Below are 22,025 nucleotides of genomic sequence, written 5' to 3'. Positions count from 1 at the left end.
CTCAGTTTAAGATAGTTGCCAGGGATCGAAAATGTGATCAGGGAGTTTCTGGAGGGGACCAAAGACAATGGCTTCAGTCTTCCCAATATTTATTTGGAGGAAATTGCTGCTCATCCAATATTGGATGTCACACAATCAGCGTGATAAATCAACAGACAGTGGAGAGGTCCAAAGAGGTGGTGGTAAAATAGAGCTGAGGGTCATTGGCATACGTGTGGAACCTGATGTTGCGATTTAGGATAATATCGCTGAGGGGTAGCATATAGATGAGAAATAGAAGGCGGCTAAGGATAGATCATTGGGGGACCCAAGAGCTAACTGTGCAAAAGTAGGAGGAAAAACCACTGCAGATGATTCTCTGACTACGATTTGATAGAACCAAGCGAGGGCAGTTCCATCCAGTTGGACGACAGAGTGGAGGCACTGGAAGATGATGGTGTGGTCAAATGTCAAAAGCTACAAATAGATTGAGAAGGATGAGGAGGGAGAGTTATTACAATCACAGTCACAAAGAATATCATTCGTGACTTTGACAAGGGCCATTTCAGTACTTGGGCTAGGCCGGAGACCTGATTTGAGGGTTTCAAACATGGAATTGCAGGAAAGATGGGCACAGATTTGGGAAGTGACAACGCATTCACAGAGAGGAAAGGGAAGTTGGAGATGGGGTGGTAGTTTGTAAGGACAGAGAGGTCAATGATAGTTTTTTGAGAGGGGTGATGACAGCAGATATGAAGGGGAGTGGGATTGTACCTGAGGAGAGGGAACCGTTACCAATATCAGCTCACATGGGGCCCAGGAAGGGAGGATGAGTGGTCAGCAGCTTGGTCAAAATAGGATGAAGGGAGAAGAAGGTAGGTGTCATGGATAAAATGAGGGTGTAGAGAGCATTGCAGGAGATCGGATGCAATCTAAAGAAAGACATGAGTTCAGGGCTAGGGCAGTAAGGAACTTTTGGGGAAGTTCGTCTTGGGGAGCTAGGGAAAGGGAGCGTAGTGGCACAGGCAGCTGAATGGATGGTCTCGATCTTTGTGACAAAAAAGTCCATTACCTCTTCATATTTATTGTCAGAGATGAGAATGGTAGAGGGACGGGAGGTGGATAAAGAAGATGGATAGTTGTGAAGGGAAGCTCGAGGCTATCTTTGTATTCCTAGATCATCTTAGAATAGTCAGTAGCAATGGACATCATAATTCAATAATGCTTTTAAGTGGTCCAGCCAAATCTGACTCCTCTCCATCTCTGCATTACCTCTGTCACACCATGAAAATCTTCCTTCTGTTCCATGTACAGGTGCTGTGCCACAAATGCCATTGCTCCTTGTCAACTATCCTTATATAACATCATAACTTTGAGGTTGGCACTTCTTCCACTTAAAGTGATTCTCCACACACACAAACTTCTAAATGTCAACTTAACTCAACTGATAGCACTCTCACTCCTAAATCAGGTTGTGGGTTCAAGTCACACTCCAATACTTAAACACATATTCTAAACTAACTAGTGCAGCACTGGAGGAAATATTGCATTGTCAGACATCAATCTGCTTGTTTTGGTGAAAGTAAAAAATCCCATGACACTATTCAAAGAGGAGCAGGGATTTCTGATTTCTTGCCAATTCCCTTTTGAACGCCACATTTGAATCTGCCTCCACTGCCCTTTCAGGCAGCGCATTCAAGATCATAGACATTCACGGCATAACATTTTTTCCTCATGCCGGTTTTGGTTCTTTTGTTAATCACTTTAAATGTGTCCTCTGGTTCTTGACTCTTCCATCAACGGGAACAATTCCTCTCTATCTACTCTGTCTCAACCCTCATGATTTTGAACATCTCTATCAAATCTCCTCTCAACCTTCTCTTCTTTAAGGAGAACAAACCGAGCTACTTCAATCTATCCAACTGAAGTTCCTCATCCCTGGACTCATTCTTGTACATTCTGCTATGTCTTATTCTTGTTATTATTATTGCACTTGTTAAGTTCCTTCATTTCAAGTGGGCTGTAATACAAAGGGGTGGAAGCTTGCTATCGTTGTATAAAGCTCTCGTTACACCACATCTGGAGTACTGCATTCAGTTCTGGACATTGCACCTCAGGAAGGATATATTGGCCTTGGAAGGGGTGCAGCGCAGATTCACTAGAATGATACTAATTGGTTAAAAGGGTTAAATTATGAGGACAGCTTGCATTGCTTAGGCTTGTATCCGCTCAAGTATAGAAGATTAGGGAGTGATATTACTGAGGTGTTTAAGGTAATTAAAGAATTCAAACGTATAGAGAAATTATTTCCTCTGGTGGGAAAGTCCAGTAGAAGATGGCATAACCTTAACATCAGAGTTTGGCTGTTCAGGGGTGATATCAGGAAGTCCTTCTTCACACAAAGGTTACTGGAAATCTGGAACTCTCTCCTCCAAAAAGCTATTGAGACTTGGTCAATTGAAAAACTTCAAAACTGAGATTGATAGGTTTTTATTTGGCGACTGTATTAAGTGATATGGAACAATGTTCCTGGTAAGCTGTGTGCATGTGTGGCCATGCGGCAGCTTGGAAGATACTCCGCAGGCCCTGATCTGCATTAAATACTACACATGCACAGCCACGCAAAAAAAATGTAAAGGTACTGCGCATTGAAAAAACTGGCCACCCACAACAACAAAATTTTACAGGAAATATTGATTTAGACCAATTGCAGGTAAACAGTTAAGAAACTGATATGCCATGATCTAACTGAATAAACTGGCACTCCATTGTGCAGCAGTATTTGCACAAAGTCCATCTCCAAAAATCACAAGTACATAACCTTATGGGTTGTATGTCTGTGATTTCCCGTTACCCGTGAGACCACTCTGTACTGGGAGCATGATGTTGTGGAATCACTCCGAGGCTTTGCATCACCTTGCCAATACATAAACTACTGCCATTTTGTGATTTCACTATTGGACATCCTGGAGATTTAAGGGTTAATAACCAAACTTCTTTGTATCTTAGAGTAACAGGCTTTCCAAGATAAATAGGATGGCTTTGAAGTGCCATAAGAATAAAGCATGGCTTATCTTCTGCTTTTAGCGTCTGTGTATTATATACGAGATGTGCTTGCGCAAGGAAATAAGTGACAGAAATGATATCAACCATGAGTGATTAAGATATAACTTTAACTGCTGGTATAATAAACACGGGTAGAGGAATCGATTAACCATAGTATATAAAGATAATGGGTAATAAGCCTACTCTTCAAAGGATTCGACACCCATTGTTACGACCAGGTGAGAAAGAGGTCTAGGGTTCCCTTTCAACTTTCACCTGGTCTTACCATAACAGGGTTTTATTTTTAAACACCATGTTTTTAGCTCCCCCTTAGTGAATCCTTGTTTACCTCTTTCCAATTATATGGCAAAGAAACCAAAACAAACAGGTTTTCTTAGGTTTAAAGAAGAAAGATTGAAATTTATTAAACTTGAACTCTAATTCGGTTGACGCCTACAGATACACGACGCACCACGCTAGCATGCATATGCGATACATGCAAATAGAGACAGAAAAGAGCAGAAGAAAAATAAAGTGAAAAGTTTGAGGCAATATCCAAAGAGTTTTTGTTATGGTTCTGAGAGCTCACTGTAGAGTCCTTGATTGTAGGTAGTTCTTGCTTTTCGTTGGGGCCCAATATTCTTCTTAAACCTTGTTCGCTGTGGGAGACCTTTCTCTCTTGGGGATCATGTGTCTTCAGTAGATTCAGAGGCTTGTGAGAAAGAGGTGGAAGCAGACAGCAGAGATCTTCCCAGTCCAGAAGCAAACAGACTTTCTGAGTTCAAACTGTTTGCACAATTCAAAAAACCCAGGTTGCCAAGCAGGTTAGTCATGTAATTAACTGGTCTGACCACGTCTTGGATTGCATCAGCTTAGCAGTCTCTGGAATGCTCCTCTTACACACAATACCTGGTGATCAAGGTCCATTGTGGGTTGAATGTGTCAGGAAATGGTCCTTTGTCCTTCCAAGCACCGTCTGTTAACATGCAAATGTCTTTCCCAGCCACGGCTGATCTGTTGAACAAGTCCTTTCTGCGCTCCAGTGACAGTATAAAATCAATGTTCATGACAAAATTAATGTGCCTCATTCTTGGCAGGTGGGGGCATAGCATGACACCCATTAAGGCGACTTATTCGAGAAAAGTATCTTTGAAGTAAACAACTACAACTGTTTATGTAAGCAGACTGTTTTCAAAGGATTGGGATGCGTAATTAGGCCTCACCTGTGACATGTACCTTTGCTGTAGGCAAAATAAGGTGTATAAAGGAGCATGGTTTGCAACAGTTCTTTGTAGGGTTTGAAAGATAGAAGCAAAAACCAAAAAGCCACTTTGTATTGTTAGATTGATCATCTATGCTGTATGTAAATAAAGCCTGTTCTGTATACTCCACCATCAAGTGTCTTGGGTTACTCGAACCATAGAAGGAAGGTGGTTTACTAACGGGAGGTTGACTAACAGTTGAATGTTAACAATCGCATCTTCCACACGCCATATAGATCATCAACTTTATTCTTTATATTAGTAATGCAAGATGTGATCAGGGACTACCCAAGTGAAAATCCATCATTTTATTTTGCACTACCTACAATAACCTTAATCTTGAAGTCAATTAAATACTAAATGCTCAAGTTACTTGAAAATGCACAAAGGGACTCAAGATTAAGTGTCATCTTCTGGTGAAGCAGCGCTGGAGGGCAGGAGATAATTGCATGCTCAGGTTTGCAGGCATAGTTCAAGCATCATTTTAAAATCATATTGGTTCGTATTTTTGTGTAATATATAATAAATTACATCGTCCACATTTATACTGGAAACTGTCTATGTAAATGTATCACTGTAATTACACCCTCCCACCATGCTGCAGCACCTGCATTTGAAGAAGTTGTAATTACAGCGTGCCAAGTTTGCATAAGTAGTTTCCATCATAACTGTGAACATAGCAATTTATAATGGAAAACATTGCACAACGGTCTCCACATTCAAAATCTGTCCTTATGGCCCAAACTCATTTCATACTCTAAAACCTTTTGCACATTGTTGATTTATGAATTGACTTTCCATGCCCCATCTCGCTACCATTGTGACTTGCAAGTCTCTGACCTGCTGATGACTGGGCTGCTATCCTTCCTTGGTCAGAAGCTTAAGGTAACGGACAGGAGGAAATTCATGCAGAATGACAATTATTTGTAACTGTATCAGCACCAAAAGAATACAAGGGACAGGATTTTCAGCTCCTAGATGGGGCGAGTACTGAGGCGGGTTTGGGGGGAGGGCGCGAAAATTCACGCTGCCTGCTGGTGTGCCAGTTTGCCAACATCTTCTGCCCCTGGATCATTTTCCTCGATGTGGGTTTGATAGCCGAAGGGCGACCTGCCCACAAGCAGCGGGTAGCCAAATTAAGGATACTTAATGGCCTATTAAGGCCTATTGTCCCAGGCCAACTGGAATTTTCCAGTCAGCCTCTGGGTCCCTCCAAGGCACCAGGGACGAGGCCAGCTGCCTGGAGGCAGTCTCCCAGCAGCACAATGGAGGACCAGTACTCCAGGCAGGCTTCGAGGCCCTCCTGCCTGCCTGGTTTCAGTTGCAGCCGTAGGCAGCTCTATGGAAGAGCTTCCCCTCTACAATGGTGGCCTGGCTGCTGAAGCCATTTTTTAATTTGAAAGTTTAAAATGTTGAAGGGCACCTCAAAATGGAGGTGCCCTCTTTCTTCCTTACTTGAAATGCAGGCTTCACCTCCTTCCGAGCTGGAGGCCCTCCAGCTTTGAGAGCACGGCCACCACCCTTAATTGGACAGCAAGCTCATCCTCTGGCTATTAACTGGCCAAATTTGGGGAAAATCACTGCCAGGTGACTGTTTCTCTCATTGAGCAGGTTTGTGACCCCCATTTGACCCTGATGTCAGGTCCAAAAGTCAAAATCCTGCCCAGGTTACACATTCTTTGATATTTTGGTTTAAATTTTTTTTTTTAAATGCAATTCTCCTGGTTACTTGGTGATTTTATTTCATGCTTAATCAAGCAATGCCAACCAGAGAGGTCATAAGTTTGATCACTGGCTTCTGAGTTAGCTAATTCAGTTGGGCAGTTATGGTGAAACAATTGCATTTACGGATGGAGAGGAAAATCTGGTTCCTGCTCCTGCTGGAAGTGTACAAATGGGGAAATTGCTGAACTCATTGCCTAGGTTCAGACATGAAGACGTGAGGTACCAGGTGGCTCATGGAACTGTACACCATCAACAAGTCAGTACCTGCAGGAGACAAAAAGTAGAGGCAAAGTAGCCAAGAAAACAATGAGATGCATAGCTATTCAATATATGAGAGTAATTATTCACTAAAAGTAATTTGAAGGTCCAACCAAAACCTTCCACTCTACTGAAATGTTGTCAAACAAGAATAAAAGGTCAAAAGCAAAATACTGCAGATGCTGTAAGTCTGAAATAATAAAGGTCAACTCGATTTGGTCAGGAGCACTAGGAAGTACAGATAAAAATGTGGCAAAAAGAGCACAGTGAGCAGGTGGCATCACCTGAAACTCTTCTTTGTGCCTCAATTTATAATATAGGAAGTTGAGGGATAGGAAATTCAACCTCAACTGACACCATTGCAACCACTGCAGAACTTCTCTAAGCAGCTTCATCAACATTCCCCCACGGACTTCCCGTGACGCAGATGACGTCCCTGGCTACGTACGTCCCCTTATACGTACGTCAGCAGCCCGACGTCCCCTGCGCTTAGCCGTGCGCTCCAGAAACAGTTACGTCGCCGCTTGTGACCCGGTCTATGTTCGGTTTCGGATTTAATAAGACGCTCTCCGGCGCCTCGACGCACAGGTAAGAACTGACTGTTCCGGTGCGTTTTCATTTAATTTCGGCCGTGTAGCCGCGGCGGGTGCCTGCGGGACGTCAGGACGCAGACGGGCTGGACGGCGTCGAGTGTACGGACGGCGTCGTCACCTGCGTCGCTGCCGATCGCTGGCTGACCACCCAACGCCTTTGTGGCTCAATCCAACTTGCTGGAGGGTGATCCCCGCCCACTGGCGCCGTTGATTGGATCAGTGGCCGCAACAGTATTTGCCTTCTTGCCTTCGATTGGTCTATTCGGGCATCAATCAACGCGCGCCAGTTTATCAAGTTTGGTTTGGGCTGCGCTGTTATCTAGGCGGCTGATGACAGGGGTTGTAAATGGAGCAGATAAAACCTAAGAGCGGCTTTTTTTTTTGCTGTTGGAATACACTCCAAGCAGCGCAGGAGTGCAAAATCAATTAAAATGCAACACACGTGGGCTGGTGCTGTTTGAAACATGACATTTGAACATGCAGTTATAAAGCAATAAGATGGCGCAGGCATGCTGCTGGGTGTTAGAGAGATGCAACCAACTCGAGAGAAATGAAACCATACTTTATATTTAACTTAAAGATTTCCTTAATTCAATTGAATAGTAATATGTAAGTGTTCCCTTGGCTTGAGAATTTGATGTGATTTTAGATTAGATTACCTAAAAAGGACAATCTAAGGTCATCCAAATGTATGGTGCTGTGAACTCAAGCATACTGTGTACAGAAGTACGACAGATCTATATGTTTACATTTTTTTATTTTATATGATGTATATTTCCGTTTTTCATGATAAGTGGAAAATATTGATTGGGTTTACCGAGGATAAAAATGTTGGCGTTATTTAGCTTTTTCTATCAAAATGTGTGAGTGGTTCAGCATTTACCATGTCCCTCAAACCAATCCGTTTTTGTATTCAACATTCCAACAGTGAGAATTTGGCCAACATTTGGGGCTGCTATTTTGGGGCAGGAACAGCTAGATTGAAAGTGGTGTCGATAACCGTCTGGTTTGAGACTGGAGAGTTTGCTTTTTAAGTGGACCATCCAAAATCTTGTAAAATATAAAATGGGCACCAGGAGTCTTTTCATAAAGTTGTCATTTACCACTGTATCTAATGCTATGGAAATATTAAGTTCAATAAAATATATTATCAGTAAAAATAATTCCTGAACTATGCTTCCTTCCTATGTTGCAGCCTTATGCTGTCTGGTTTTGGACTTAGCAAAGAACCTTGGTTTTAGGTGTCACTTCTAAATGGAAATATTTTGACACAATCACTTAAAAATAACATTTGGTCTGCTACTGAATTGAACATCATCAGATGCAGGGAGAAAATGCAGATAGCTACATCTGAGATAACTTGTAGGTTTATGTCTGGAAGTAGGTGTGCTGCCCATTCTTGATTTGAATGTAAAATTTTAGGTGTGAGTTTTCAGTTTTGAATAATTGTACTGAGTTAGGTTTGAAGCTTGTGGAATGATTGTCACTTGTACTTTTTGCATCTTGAACAGGTAGCATTTCCCTCATGAGAATAATGAAGCCATACTTTACAATTTCATAAAAATGCAATGCCACATTCAAGACTCCTTATGTTTTTTGCTGAGGCTGCAATACCTGGTTGGTGGAAACTTTCGAAATACTGCTCCAGTAAAATAGAACAAAATGGTAACTAATTAGCATCCAACACTAGGTGCTTAGACCTTTGTGTCGGTGGCTGATGAGCACTTGAGTGCAAGTGCAATCAAGAATCTGTTGCAGGTAGGATATTTGCCCAGAAATGTTTATGTGGGACAGTTAGTTTAAAATTTTTTTTTTAAGTGGCTGGGACAGTAATTATTGAAAAATAAAATAATAGAATGCATTGCTGGAAAATAGTTTACAGTAGGTCTAAGAATATTATGTTACTTTTCCAATACTTCTAATTTCCCAGTTCCCTCATTCTTTCAGAAACTTGAAAAATAATTATTCTTTGTTGCATGTCTGCCTTCCTAGTTCATTAAGCTAATACATAACTGCCAAGCTGATGCTATTTGAATCCACTTTGAACTTAGTTGTGAAAAGTCTGTTGAATTATGCACTTCAAACTCTACCTAAACCAAAACCATGCTAACTTGGAATATTTCATGCCAGTGTGTTCAGAAATGTTACTGTTTAATTGCTTCAAGCTGAGATTCATCAGCAGGCATTAAACCCTTTGGAGTACTTTGATTTTCTAGCAGCAACATTTAAACTGTTTATAATGGATAACAATGGCTCATTTCAGCTAAAAATATGCCCAGGTTTCTTTTCTATTTTCAGGACAGTACATGGCTATTTCTGGAACCCATTTCAGGGAGCAAATTATTTGAGCTGGAAGGTTTCATATATTCCTGTTTTAGTACATAATTTTGTCAGAGAGCTGACAGGAGAGTAACACATATTTACAAAATGTAGACTGTACACACATACATTTGGATTACAATGCAAAACTTAGTAAGGAGGGGCAAGAGAAAGATTTCAGCATAACCAGTCAAATGCCATTGAAATCTGACCCAGAATAGTCAAGTGACTAGATGAAACATTCAGGTGGATTTTTTTTTCTCTTGCAGGATTACTGGAAGGAAAATACAATACACCAGGGCTAAATGTAAAAGTATAAATCCAGAAATACATCCAGGCTACATCGGTACATGATCAAACTTTTATGTGTAATAATATCCTGAACTTCCTATCTGCTGGATGCTCTGTTTGCTAATGGCAGTTTAAATATGAGCCTACACAACATCTTCAAATTGGAATTCACAGATGTTGTTGCCATGGTGAGCTGTACTCCAGGTTTCTGTAAAGATTACTCAATGATACTGTACCCCTGCTACAAATTATTTATTGCTGCCCATTTAAGGTAAAGAGCAGATGCCCTATCTGGTATGGCACCAAGCACCACAGCCACATATTTGCAAGTTCAGTCCTTGGTTGTGATGAATAACTAGAGCCTTTTGACAGCAGTTAGCCTCAGTGGCCCCTGTATTTACAGAAGTGGTGGTGGGCCGCAGGGTGGGGGGTCAGGAATTCCAGAAATGCGGGTAACCTGAATTTAATAGCAGGACCTCATTTAAATGATTTTCTCTGTTTCCCAGCTGATAGCCAGACAGATCATGAGGCTGTTGGGCGGGAAGGCCTACAGCCCAAGGTTGCAGCTGGGGCGCAGACAGGAGAGTCGAAGGAGGGAGAGATCATGGTTGGTGGAGGAGCAGAGACATCGTGGAGGGCTATGAATGAAATTGAGGTGGGGGACCAGGAAGAAGATTGGATATTAGAACATAAGAGCATAAGAAATAGGAGCAGGAGTAGGCCATTCAACCCCTCAAGCCTGCCCTGCCATTCAATAAGACCATGGCTGATCTGTCCCAGGCCTCATCTCTTTCGGGCCTGCTCCGCATAACCCTCGACTCCCCAAGATTTCAAAAATCTATCTACCTCCTCATCAAATACATTTAGTGATCTAGCCTCCACAACTTTCTGAGGCAGAGAATTCCACAGATTCACCGCCCTCTGAGAGAAGAAATTCCTTTGCATCTCAGTTTTAAATGTGTGACCCCTTATTCTGTAACTATGTCCCCAGTTCGAGATTCCCCCACCAGTGAAAACATATCCTCAACATCGACCCTGTCAATATTCAGAGAGGATGTGGGTTGGGGAGGGGTGTGGGGAAGGGAGGGAGGGGGTTCCAGTTGAGGGTTGTGGTGATCGGTGGATCACGAAGAAGGAAACAAGTTAGCTTGGTGGACCAGGGGAAGGACTCCTGCTCCTCTTAGCCCATAAAAATGCTGGATGGGCAATTACCTCACGTTGGCATACTGTGACGAGTGGGGTACTGTAGGGATCAGTGTTTGGGGCCCAGCTGTTCGCTATATATATCAATAATTTGGATGTGGGGACCAAATTTAATATTTCCAAGTTCATGGATGACACAAAACTAGGTGGGAATGTGTGTTGTGAGGAAGATGCAAAGCGGCTTCAAGGGGATTTGGACAGACTTAGTGGGCAAGAACGTGGCAGATGGAATATAATGTGGAAAAATCTGAGGTTATCCACTTTGGTAGGAGGAATAGATGTGCAGAGTATTTCTTAAACGGTAAGCGATTAGAAAGTGTAGATTTACAAAAGGACCTGGGTGTCCTTGTCAATAAGTCACTGAAAGCTAACATGCAGGTGTAGCAAGCAATTAGGAAGGCTGTTGGTATGTTGGCCTTTATCGCAAGAAGATTTGAGTACAGGAGAGGTGAAGTCTTTCTTCAATTGTATAGAACCTTGGTTAGAACGTACTGTGTGCAGTTTTGGTCCCTTTACCTTAGGAATGATATTATTGCCATAGAGGGAGTGCAACAAAGATTCATCAGACTTGTTCCCGGGATGTGGGACTGTTGTATGAAGAGAGATTGGAGAATCTGGGCCTGTATTCTCGAGAGTTTCGAAGAATGAGAGGTGATCTCATTGAAACCTGCAAAATACTTAAAGGGATAGACAGGTTAGATGTTTTCCCTGGTTGGGGAGTCTAGAACCAGAGGACACAATTTCAGAATAAGGGGGAAGCTACTTAGGACCGAGATGAGGAGAAATTTCTTTACTCAGAAGGTTGTGAATCTTTGGAATTCTCTACCCTAGAGGGCTGTGGAAGCTCAGTCATTTATTTAAAGCAGTGATTGACAGATTTCTAAATACCAATGACATAAGGGGATATGCAGATAGTGTGGGGAAAAAGGCATTGAAGTGGATGGTCAGCCATGATCATATTGAGTGGTGGGGCAGGCTCGATGGGCTGAATGGCCTACTCCTGCTGCTATGTTCCTATCTGCTGGATCTGGCTGTTTTGCCTCCCTTCTGCTGCTGGGTTTCCCAGGGAAACCCAACCTGCTGGCATTACAGAAAAAACTGGGAAGATTGCCCCTGTAGAAATCTATTCTTTTTTGTGATTTCAGCAGAGGACGTGTAATTTACACTTTACACTATGTGGGGAAGGGGTACTGTTTTCATAAGGCGAGGCCTCACAGTGTGTTTGGACACATAGGTACGCTTGTGCACTGTTCATTAGCATAGTTTAGCTTAAAACTATTTCCTCTAGGACATTTTGAATAAACCAGTCTCTCAGATGTGCAAGGCAGTACTCTGGACTGAATAGTTCTAGGTTATACTCCCATAACACATTCAGAACTGTGGATTTGCACAGCTACGGATTTGGGACCAGTAAATATTCAGCACAGACTTACGGTGGAAACCACTGTTTGGCATGGAGAAAAAAAAAGACATTCCAGTAAGCTGTATTTACACTGGCTTCTAAACTTGTGATGGGCATGAATGCTTGTGAGCTCATATTATTGCCAACAGACATATTGAAGAGCCATCAAAATGAATAGGACTGCTTTTACATTTCTTAAGGGGACCCTAAAAAATAGAATGCACTTTAGGTCAGCATTTATTGCCCATTCCTAATTGCCCTTGAACTGAGTGGCTTGCTGGACCATTTCAGAGGGCATTTAAGAGTCAACCACATTGCTCTAGATCTGGAGTCACATGTAGGACAGACCAGGTAAGGACGGCTGATTTCCTTCCCTAAAGAACATTAATGAACCAGATGGGTTTTTACAACAATCGACAATGGTTTCATGGTCATCATTAGAATAGCTTTTTAATTCCAGATTATTAATTGAATTCAGATTTCACCATCTGCCATGGTGGGATTTGAACCCATGTCCCCAGAACACTAGCCTGGGCCTCAGGACTACTAGCCCAGTGACATCACCATTATGCCAATTGAAGATATGCAGTATTGGAAATACTTGTACAAAATAAGCCCTATTGGATTGTGTGTACCCTGAAACAAATTAAAAATTGCCACAAAACTGACAATGTGTTTGATTCTTTTTTTATAACCTATGTTTGTTTGATTTGCAACGTTCCTTCATTGTGCATATGATGGCTGAAGGTGTTAACCCAAGCTCACCACTGGTAAAACTCTTGAACTCAAAGTATGAATACAGCACAGTATTTGAGCAGCTTTTCACAAATAGCTACATCAGGAAGTTCCACAAATGATTACTTTCAGTTCAGGTGTGTAATTCAAGATTCCTATTCGTTAGCAAGTTGATCTTTGGACAGGAAATTCTCTGCTTTGGAGAAGTTTCACCAGTTGCTTTAACATTAGATCAATAGTAGTAATTGACTTCAAAATTTAATATGTGAAAGATTTGTTTATACTGTGAACTGTAGCTATACAGTGTGAAGCACAATTGGCAAAACTGCTACAGTACCCGGTTGTGAGTTATCTGAGGACATTTTAATCCAGTGCACTGGTGTCAGTGTCAAACTCAAATGATGGAAAGTAGCCTCAAGTGAGTGTTAGATTTTTTGGTCTTTTTTTTTATCCTTCAAATAGATTATTTGAACACCCAGCTTCGATTTCTCTTGAGTGATTCATAACTTTCCATAAGTTTGAGTGTTTTTTTTAATGATATTGGACCTAGAATTTCCTAGATCTAATTTACACTGCTGTTGCATCTTTTATTTATTTTTTTTAAAAGTGTAACGTCCATAAGTGGCTTCTGGAGGGAGATCAGAGAAGCTTCCTGGATATGTTCACCTGAAAGTCCATTTGTTCAGACATTGGTGTAAAAGCAATTTAAGTGTCTGAAGCAACAGGAAACCTCTGTGCAGTCTTTTTAATCCACTGTATAGCCTCTGCTTTTCAACAGAACACATGAACAAGCAGGTAAGACGGGAACATTGCTAAGCCCTTGCATTTCTCTCATTTCGCTGCAAGTTTTACTAAAATTTTTACAAGGACAGAAACATGAAGGCAGCAAGACAGCACAAAGTCAGAGGAGAAGAATGTTTAACTTCGCTCCTTCAAACTTCCAAGCCCTCCTGGGGATTTGGGGCATTGAAAACAGTATGGGAAAATTCTTGGGTGTGGATGGCACCAAGCCATCCAGAATTATAATTTGTTGCACCTTGGAGTTGGTTGCTCGTTCCCTCACCTCAGGCCTGTAGAACAGAACTGCAAGAAATTTCACCTCCTTAGCAGGACAGACATATAACACTATACCTCTCCCTTTGGTTTCTTGCCCACTCTAGGCACAATCCTTCACCCTTTAAAAGCAACACTTACACAATAACCCGTCACAATGACAATTGATTAAGGGCCTTTGGTATATTGCACAATGGCTATCCACCTCCCCACCCAGTAATTGCTTTCAACCCTAAAACTGTCTCTTCCACTTTAATATCCTCGTTTCACCATTATCTCTTAATTCACCTCTCCCATGATACTTGGTACACACTCTTATCTTACCCTCAGTCACTATCTTTAAACAGGACAAATTGGCCCACAATGCCCACAATTGACAAACTATCGGTGCCGGGGGGTGGTGGGGGTAGGGTGTGGTCTTCTCTAACCTTAAGTACCATATCTTCTTTAGGGACAAAGCCATACAGCTTATGGAAAGGCACTCAACTCTTGCTGTGGGAAATGGTGAGGTCCCTGGCATCTTGCTGGTGCCAATTTACTGACTGAGCCCCCACTCTGATGCCTAGCATCTCTCTGAAATACCACATAGAACAGAATCTTCTCCTTTCTCTCCTTAATCCAAAGGCTAAAGCGCACCCATTCTTAACTGCTGTCCTCCTTTCCTGCATATCCACCACAGCAATGGGTGCCATGAAAGGAGGAGGATGGTGATAATGTGGATCAAAGCTCAGCACATGATACAGCCCTCTCAGGATAGCAGCATATGTCAGGCCTCTGGCTTTTCCCCTCCAGTGGAGCATGAGAGTTGAGACCAGCTGCCCAGGAGCACCCTCCAGATCTACATGCAGCAGTGGTTCCAGCTGCCATGAGCCAACAGCCACCTCAGTTCCTTGATCTTTATATACAGCAGGAGGAGCTAAACATCTCCTGTGATCCTGGCCCTCAGGTGACACTTAGCAGGAGCATGATAATAGGTGATTAAAAGGTATGTGCACACACCCAGGGGAAGAAAGGTCTTAGTCAAGAGTAGGGTGACATGTCATGGTAAGTGGTGGGTAAGGTTTTAGAAACAATAATTGGGGAAGAAATAAACAGACACTAGGAGAGGTTTGAGTTAATTAGGGATAGCCAGCATGGATTTGTAAAAGGCAGATCGTGTTTAACTAATTGAGTTTTTTGATGAGGGAAATGTGGTAGATGTTGTTTATATGGATTTCAGGATGGCGTTTGATAAAATTGAGGCTCATGAAATGGCAGGGTCAGTGTCAAATTGGATTTAAAAAATTGGCTTAAGGACAGAAAACAGTGAGTTGGAGTAAATGGTTATTCTTCAGACTGGAGGATGGTAGACAGTGGTGTTCCCCAAGGGTCAGAATTGGGACTACTGCTTTTTTTTGTTGCTATATATAAATTACATTGAGTACATAGGAGAATCTCAAAATTTTCTGATGACACCAAACTTGGAGGTATGGCAAACAGTAAGGATGATATGAACCTCCTGCAACAGGACATAGGCTAGCTGAAAGGGAAGGCAGGTGGCAGAAGGAATAGGGAAAGGCAATATATACTTAATGGCACAGATTTAAAGGGTATGCAGGAACAGAGGACCTGGGGGTGCATATGCATCAATCTCTGAAGGTGGCAGGACATATTGAGAGAGTGGTTAATAAAGCATGTGGGATCTTGGGCTTCATAAATAGAGGGTTTGAGTATTTTTTTAATATTTATTTAGAGATACAGCACTGAAACAGGCCCTTCGGCCCACCGAGTCTATGCCGACCATCAACCACCCATTTATACTAATCCTACACTAATCCCATATTCCTACCACATCCCCACCTGTCCCTATATTTCCCTAACACCTACCTACACTAGTGGCAATTTATAATGGCCAATTTACCTACCAACCTGCAAGTCTTTTGGCTGTGGGAGGAAACCGGAGCACCCGGAGAAAACCCACGCCGACACAGGGAGAACTTGCAAACTCCACACAGGCAGTACCCAGAATTGACCCAGAGTGCAAACAGGGAAGTTTATGCTGAACCTTTATAAAGCTCTGTTTAGGCGCCAACTCCCGTATTGCATCCAGTTCTGGTCCCCACATTTTAGGAAGGATGTGAGAGTCCTTGAGAGAATGCAGAAGAGATTTACCAGAATGATTTCTAGGATGGGGATTTTAGTGACATTGTTAGGTTGGAAAAGCTGGTGGTGGTGTCCTTCGAAAAAAGGAGGTTGAGGGGAGATTTGATAGAGGTATGTAAGATTATGACTGGCTTAGATAAGTTAGACGAGGAGAAACTGTTCCCATTAATTAATGGTACAAGGACTAGGGGGGGGCACAGATTGAAGGTTTTGGGCAAGAGATGCAGGGGGAATATGAGGAAGAACTTTTTTATACAGTGAGAGTTAATGACCTGGAACTCGCTACTACAAGGGTGGTGAAAGCGGAGACAATCAATGATTTCAAAAGGAAATTGGATGGTCACTTTCAGGAAATAAACTTGCAGGGCTATGTGGATTGAGTGGCGGAGTGGGACTGACGGGATAGCTCTGTGGCAAGCCAGCATGGACTCGATGGACTGAATGGTCTCTTTCTGTACCATAAATGACTCTGTGGTAGGATGAGTATTGGTTTGAGGGAATATCTATTTAGTTGCAAGTGGAGGAGAAGGATGCCAAGCTGTGATGTCCAGGTAGACTGAATCATAGAGAAAACTTCTCAAGAGCATCTGTCATTTGATGCTTCCTGAAGCTGTGAATGAGAACTCCTCTGCATGGATGTCAGCCTGATATTCTACCATCTGATGCTCAGGATCCTTCAGAACCAGTGCCTCACATCAGCCCTGTCAAACTGCAATCCTTCCTGGATGGCAAGTTGTGACCGGCACAGCAGGTGATGATAATTCTTGTGACCGTTATCTGATGCATAGTCCAATACTATCTCCAAGCTATCAAGGCAGCAAAAATGTGTTTTCAGCTTCCCAATGGTCCACTCAATCATCAGCCTGGCAGCTGTGTATATCTCATTTACCACGCCTTGTGAAGATGAGTGGTGCAAGGAAAGCCTTGCCATTAGATGTGAAGATGAGTGGGGCAGTGAATTTTATGTATTTGACTCCTTACAGCTTACAGGCTGGAGCTGGAGATAGTTACAACATTTCACAGCCATCCACTATTGAATAAGGAAGACCATTGACATTATAGGCTCCTCTATGCCGCAGGATGCCATTTGCTACACACACGTTGCTTTGCGGGTGCTGCATGGCAAATCTGCCCTATACCGGATGTGAAAGGGATTCCACTCACTCAACATCCTTATGGTGTGTGACCATAGGCAGTGCTTCATGTAGGGCAATGCCCAATATCCTGGCAGCAGTCATGATGCCTTTTTTCTGTGGCAGTCCGCTGTGCCAGCTACATTTGAGCCACCACAGCAAACCGAACTGTACAACAAGGGTTATCTGCTTACGACATGGCTTATGACTGCAAGTTCTGCAAAAGTGTGCATCATGCATACAATGAAAGCCATTCCACCACACGAAATGCGATAGAGCAGTTCATTGGTATGCTGAAACAATGTTTCCACTGCCTGGATTGCTTTGCAGGAGTCCTGCAGTACTCACCAGAGTAGTTGTCAAGATTTGTGCTGGTTGTTGTATGCTGCACAACCTCACCATCATGAGGGCACAGACCTTGCTACCAGCTATACAGTAGGCAGCTGAGGAGCAGAAGCGTGAGGAGGAGCAGGATGAGGACAAAGAAGAGAAAGGGAAGAGGCAACCTTGACAGCCCCGTTCTGCCTAGGCCGTCTGTGGAGAACGCATATGTGTGCGATACTAGTAACTGCAGCCCCAATTCTCCATTCATTAATAGTCCCACACCTTACCATCCGTCTGTCACTGACCATCCTCTTGGCCAAAATGCAAAAATAAAAATCACCACAAAATAAACGCTCAAACCAACTTTATAAATGAATGCCTTATTGCATACAAAAGTCAACAAATCACTCTTATGCATTCCATTAATGCCTGCCTTCCATGTGCTTTTGCCTGTCCAAGTCCTACGGAGGGCTACTGCAGTAGCTGGTGGGAAGGCTGCTGACTTTCAGTGAAAGAGACAGTAGATGGCCTTGGAGGATGACCTTGAGCAGCTCTAGGCCTAGAAGGCCCAGCTGAGTACAGAACCTTCTTGGCATGGACAGCAGAAGTCTGGGTGGGCTGGCTGGCTGATTGGAAACAGTAAGGACACTGGCAGAGTGGCAGGGGTTAGAGGACAAATACTGTCTTCCTGAGAGTGGACAACAGGTTCATGCTCTGTGGAACCACTGCTATTTCCCCAGGACAGCACCTCAGCAATCCTAGTAACCTGTTGGGAGGACAGATTGCTGGACTGCTGTGACATCCTGCAAGCCCCTTTGCACACTCTAATTCACAGCCATGATGGCAGCCAGCTGAGATTGCGTGAGAGCAGTCTCCCCTTCCACAGCAGCGATATTGGCAATCAGACACTGCATTATAGTTGGGGCTACAAGTGTGTGAACAGAGTTAGCCACTGAATCCACGCTGGAAAGGATGGGTTCCAAGTTCTGCACAAAGCCCTGTGCCGAGTTGGTGCTGGATACATCTATGCTCCTTGATATTGACCACAGGCATTCTGGCAGACTTTGCAATGCACCAAGCATTTTGTTGTGCAATCCATCAGATTTTTTTCTATAGGCTGCCTTATTGACGTTCTCATTTGAGTCCTCTGCAGCAAAACTTGTGTGTGACCTTGCACTCTGGTGAGCTGGCACTTGCGCCATCCTTGTCCTGACTCCAGCCCAGTCGTGCCTACTATCTTAGGATGTGCAGGTCCTGCCTCTAACCTATCCACTTAAGATTCAATTTCTGAGCTTATTTTATTCGTTCACGGGACATGGGCAGCGCTGGCAAAGCCATCCCTAATTCACCTTGAGAAGGTGGTGGTGAGCTGCCTTCTTGATCCACAGCAGTCTGTGAGGTGTAGGTACTCCCACAGTGCTATTAGGTATGCAGTCACAGGATTTTGACCCAGTGACGATGAAGGAACAGCGATTTATATTTTCCAGTAAGGATGGTATGTGACTTGGAGGGAAACATTGCAGGTGGTGGTGTTCCCATGTCCCTGCCAGCTTTGTCCTTCTAGGTGGTAGAGGTCATGGGTTTGGAAGGTGCCATCAAAAAAATCTTGACAGTTTGCTGTAGTGCATCTTATAGATGGTACACACTGCAGCCAAAGTGTTCCAGTGGTGGAGGGACTGAATGGCACCCCATCTGCTACCTTAAACAATCAAGCGAGCCGGATGGTGTCGAGCTTCTTGAATGTTGTTGGAGCTGCACTTACGTCTGACCTTATGTTGGAGGGAAGATCATTGATGAAGCTGCTAAAAATGGTTGGGCCTAGGATACTGCCCTGAGGAACTCCTGCAGCAACGTCTGGGGCTGAGATGATTGGTCTCCAACAACCATGACCATCTTTTTTTGTGCTAGGTATGACTCCCAACCAGCAGAAAGATTTACCCTGATTTCCATTGACTTTAGTTTTACTAGGGCTTCTTGATGCCATACTCAGTCAAACATTACCTTGCTGTCAAGGGCAGTCACTCTCACCGCACCACTGGAATTCAGCTGTTTTATTTGTGCAAGAACCAAGAACGAATGTGGTCTGGACCTGAATGGCCCTGGCGGAATCCAACCTGAGAATGGATGAGCAGGTTATTGCTGAGTAAGTGCTGATTGATAGCACTTTCCATCACTTTGCTGATGATTGAAGAGTAGATTGATGGGTGGTTTTTGGCTAGACTGGATGTGACCGATTTTTTTGTGGACAGGTCATACCTGGGCAATTTTCCACATTGTTGAGAAGATCCCAGTGGTACAGCTGTAGAGGAACAGCTTGGCTAGAAGCACGGTTATTTCTGGAGCATGTCTTCAGCACCAAAGTCGGGATGTTGTTGGGGACATAGCCTTTGCTGTATCCAGTATGCTAAACAGTTTCTTGATATGGGGAATGAATCACATTGGCTGAAGACTAGCTTCTGATGTTGGGGACGTCGAGGAGGCTGAGATGAATCATCCACTCGCCACTTGTGGATGAAGATGGAAAATGCTTCCTTTTTGTCTTTTGCTCTGACTTGCTGGCCTTTGCCATCTTTGAGAATGGAGATGTTCATGGCACCTTCTCTTGCCATTAGTTGTTTGTTTAATTGCCCACCACCATTCACACCTGGATGTAGCAGGACTGCAGAGCTTTGATCTGATCCGTTGATTGTGGGATTGCTAAGCTCTGTCCATGGCATGCTGTTTCTGCTGTTCCGAAGAAGGGTCACTGACCCGAAACGTCAACTCTGCTTCTCTTTCCACAGATGCTGCCAGACCTGCTGAGTGATTCCAGCATTTCTTGTTTTTGTTTCAGATTTCCAGCATCCGCAGTATTTTGCTTTTATTGAAATGGATGATCAGCCATGATTGTATTGAATGGCGGGGCAGGCTCGATGGGCTGAGTGGCCTACTCCTGCTTCTGTGTTCCTATGATGGCCCACAGGGATTCATGAATACCCAGCTTTAAGTTGCTAGATCCGTTCTGAATCTATCCACTGTAGCACAGTGATATGATTGAGGTGGTCTTCAGTGTGAAGACTGCACTTCATCTCCACAAGGACCATGCATTGGTCAGTCCTATCAATGCTGTCATGGACCAATCCAATGGGAACAGGTACATTGGTGAGGATGAGTTCAAGTAGGTTTTTCCCTGGTGATTGTTCTCTCACCACCTGCTGCAGGCCCAGTCTGGCAGCTTTGTCTGTCAAGATTCCATCTGTAGCGGTGCTATTGAACCACTCTTGGTAATGGACATTGAAGTCCCCAGTCCAGAGTGCATTCTGTGCTCTTGCTACCTTTAGTGCTTTTTCCAAGTGGTGTTTAACATGGATTGATCAGTTTAAAGAGAGTGGTAGGTGGTAATCAGTAGGAGGTTTTCTTGCCTTTGTCTGACCTAATGCCAGGAGACTTCATGGGCTCCAGAGTCAATGTTGAGAACTCCCAGGGCTACTTCGTCATAACTCCATACTATAGTGCTGTCACCTTTGTTGGGTCTGTCCTGCTGAGGGGATAGGATATATCCATTGATGGTGATGGAGGTATCTGGGATGTTGGCTGAAAGGTATGATTCTGTGATTATGATTGTCAGTTGACTATCTGTGGGACAGCTGTCTGAATTTTGGCATAAGCCTCTGTTAGTAAGGAGGACTTTTCTGCGTTTATTGGGCTTGTGCCTTTGTTGTGTTCAGTGTGTTGATCGATGCCAGATGATCTGTCTGGTTTTATTCTTCTTCTACTGCTATTTAGTGGTTTGTTACAACTGAGTGGCTTGCGGGGCCATTTAAGAGGGCAGTTAAGAGTCAATCACATTGCTGTGGGCCTGACCGGGCAAGAACGGCAGACTTCCTTACCTAAACAACACTCATGAATCAGATGGATTCTTCTGAAAATCCAGTAGTTTCAAGTTCACCACTACTGATATTAGCTTTTTTAAAAAAATTCCATGTTAACTTAATTAACTGAATTTTAATTCCCCCAGATATCATGGTGGGATTTGAGCTCATGTCTCCAGACCATTAGTCCAGGCCTTTGGGTTACTAGTCCAGTAACATTACCAATATGCTTTGCACCTGGTAGCTGCGAGTGTAAAATCAAGAGATGCTGCTGTGTCTTCATCATCACTCTCTTCTTGGTGTTCCTCCACTGCATGGCCAGATTGCACTTCTTGAGCATCTGAAAGGAAAAAAGCACAAAGTTAAAGTTGTGTGGGGAGGGGAGGAAAAATAAGAGGTGCATGCTTACAGTTTGTCTGTAAGTTTGTAAATCAGAAGAGACTGTGTGATGATGGGGGTGGGGGGGAAGTGAGATGTGACGAGGAAGATTAGGTACTGTCATCATCAATGGTTTCAGTCCGCCGCAGGCCATGAAGGTTTCAGCAATGGCCGCCCCAATAATGGCCAGCACCATCTCACCCTTCGGGGTTCGGCCATGCAGTCATGTCTGTCCCCCTCTGTTTAGTTCCTGCAGCCTCCCATTGTCTGTCACTTTGTCTTGCACGAGAGTCATGGTTGAATGCTGACAGAGTGCAACCTGTGAGATGTGG

The 22,025-nt window shown here is 43.4% G+C and overlaps 1 protein-coding gene across 5 annotated transcripts in view; it reads left to right on the top strand.

Moving 5' to 3' along the window:
* The first annotated feature begins 6,719 nt into the window (after window positions 1-6,719).
* The window catches only part of gmeb2 (glucocorticoid modulatory element binding protein 2), a 94,271-nt gene continuing 78,965 nt past the window's right edge, over window positions 6,720-22,025 (top strand). For 2 of the 5 annotated variants that reach the window (XM_068048220.1, XM_068048218.1), the window contains exons 1-3: window positions 6,720-6,857; window positions 8,374-8,620; window positions 9,451-9,660. In XM_068048220.1, the coding sequence (XP_067904321.1) occupies window positions 9,610-9,660 (51 nt within the window). In that variant the 5' untranslated portion in view covers window positions 6,720-6,857; window positions 8,374-8,620; window positions 9,451-9,609. Of the gene's footprint in view, window positions 6,858-8,373; window positions 8,621-9,450; window positions 9,661-13,419; window positions 13,608-22,025 lie in introns of all 5 variants that reach the window. The other 3 variants (XM_068048221.1, XM_068048219.1, XM_068048222.1) reach the window with 3 other exon arrangements.

This window comes from Heterodontus francisci, chromosome 16 (assembly GCF_036365525.1).
Source record: "Heterodontus francisci isolate sHetFra1 chromosome 16, sHetFra1.hap1, whole genome shotgun sequence".
NCBI lineage: Eukaryota > Metazoa > Chordata > Chondrichthyes > Heterodontiformes > Heterodontidae > Heterodontus > Heterodontus francisci.
Note: the sequence above shows the minus strand (reverse complement) of the source record. Positions and strands in the feature narration are given on the sequence as shown.